Genomic DNA, 2,239 nt, shown 5'->3' with positions numbered 1-2,239 from the left:
AAAAGAAAAAAGAATATGGGTGCGTATTTTTTCCAGGTGTGGGTTTTTTTCCTCACTTTACTACTTTTTCTTTTATATCGCTTAATTCAATTATATTAACTTTTATTATTATTATTTTATAATGACGTGGTATATACTCACCAAATTACACAATCTTACATTTAAGTAATCTCTGTTCCCATGAGGTGGGTGGGGGAGGGGGCCGGCTTTAGGAGCCTCCATGTATACTTTGCGAAATAAATATTAACAAAATTGATAAAATCAATTTCGTAAAATAAATTAATTCGATTTTTTCAATTATTTTTTTATTTTTAATAAAATAATTAATAATAAATAATTATAACAACTTATAATTTAATTAACTCTATTAATTAATATTATTAAAACAATAATAAACATTAATAATTAAGTAACAAGTAAATTAATTTCGATGAACTACTGTATCTGATGGGTAACATTGAATTCCAACTGATGTGAGACTTGATGGAATATTAACACTACTCAACCTTTGGCATCCATAAAAACAATAATTATCAATCGATGTCACACTCGATGGGATCGTAACACTTCTTAAACTACTGCATCCACTGAAACAACAATCACTGATTGATGTCACACTTGATAGTATTGTAATACTGCTTAAATTACTACATTTACAGAAACAATAATAACCAATTGATCTCACATTTGATGGTATTGTAACATTAGTTAAATTAATACATTTATAGAAACAAAAATCACCAATTGATGTAACACTTGATGGTATTGTAATACTCCTCAAACTACTACAAAAACTGAAACATTGACTTCCAATTGATGTCACATTTGATGGAATTGTAATACTGCTCAGACTACTGCATCCATAAAAACAATATATACCAATTGATGTTACACTTGATGGTATGTTAACACTGCCCAAACTACCACATTCATAGAAACAACAATCACCAATAGATCTCACAATTGGTGGTATGTTGTTACCAAATTTCTTTCTATCATTTTGAGTGTAAGTGACATTTTTAAACTCGATGTTTCGACTTTTGTTTCTGTCAACAGTTTCAAAGTCAACATTGAACCACACAATAATTCGAAAGAACTTTTTCTTCAAAAAACTTTTATTTTCACAATCTTCATTTTCTCTTCTGTTGATCATAAATCCATTACCAAAATTTTCATCTTTTTTATTCCACAAATGAAGTGTCTCGATGTTTGGGAAGTATTCAAGTGTTTTGGAATTCAACGTAATTGGGTTGAAGTGGAATTTCTCCATATTTCCTCTAAACTTCTTGCATACCAACTCCAAGTTAATAAAGTCGTTAATAGTTTTGAGGTACTTCGAAACTATCATGATGTGATACCCAGAAAGTCTGCACATTTCGATATTCTCAGTTTTTGTTTGTTTAACTATTTATAAAATTCTTTTTGTAAACATTTTAATAAATTATTGATTAAGAATTGTTCATTGTTTTAAGTTATTAAAAAATAGAAAGTGCTATTCTAAAACAGTAAATTAATGAATTTAATATTAATAAAATATCATAATTCTCAAAATAATTAAAAACAGGTAAACATGAATGATATTATTTGCGATTGTTTTGAAAGATAATAATTCAATATAACTTTTGTTCTTTACCAAAATTTTATGATAAAAATAATTAAATAATTATTGTAATTCAATTTAAACCAGACCAAATATTTTTATAATAAAGACCCGTGAAATACATGCACAAGTCTACTTGATATTATAAAAATAATAATAAATATACAATTTATAAGTTATATATTAACTTTGTTACAAAAACAAAAATCGAACTTTTTGATTATTGAAATGCATAACCACAGTTAGGCATTTTTTCAATATTTTAATTTTAAAAACAGGGAACTAGTGTTAACTCTTTCCAATACAAACACATTTTTTTTCAAATTGGATTCTTACCAAAAAATGTTTAATGTTTTAATATTACCAATTTTTTGACTAAAAGCAAAGTTAATTGTTGTTTTTTGTAATTACAGTCAAAGTCGGTTATTTGTAGGTTTTTGTATTTGTGGGTTTTGCTTATTTGTGGGTTAACTGACCAATCAAAATTAAAACATACAAATAGGTTGTATCTTCTCGAAACTAAATAATTAATTGAAATCAATTAAATTAACTTTATTTTTTGAGTGTATTTGAAACAAAATTTAATATGGAATAAGACTTCTTTTGTATTTTTTAACTTATTTAATTTAATTATTATAA

At 25.6% G+C, this 2,239-nt stretch overlaps 1 protein-coding gene across 1 annotated transcript; it reads right to left on the bottom strand.

The window, feature by feature from the left end:
• Positions 1 to 421: 421 nt before the first annotated feature.
• Positions 422 to 1,375, bottom strand: EIN_191330 (hypothetical protein; the record flags this gene model as incomplete). The annotated part of the gene is made up of 1 exon (XM_004257066.1): positions 422 to 1,375. The coding sequence occupies one exon, from the start codon at positions 1,373 to 1,375 to the stop codon at positions 422 to 424; it is 954 nt and encodes a 317-aa protein (XP_004257114.1).
• Between the last annotated feature and the right edge of the window lie 864 nt (positions 1,376 to 2,239).

The sequence above is a fragment of the Entamoeba invadens genome (assembly GCF_000330505.1).
Source record: "Entamoeba invadens IP1 unplaced genomic scaffold scaff_1105074726207, whole genome shotgun sequence".
Taxonomy (NCBI): domain Eukaryota; phylum Evosea; order Mastigamoebida; family Endamoebidae; genus Entamoeba; species Entamoeba invadens.
This window is presented reverse-complemented; position numbering and strand designations above follow the sequence as displayed.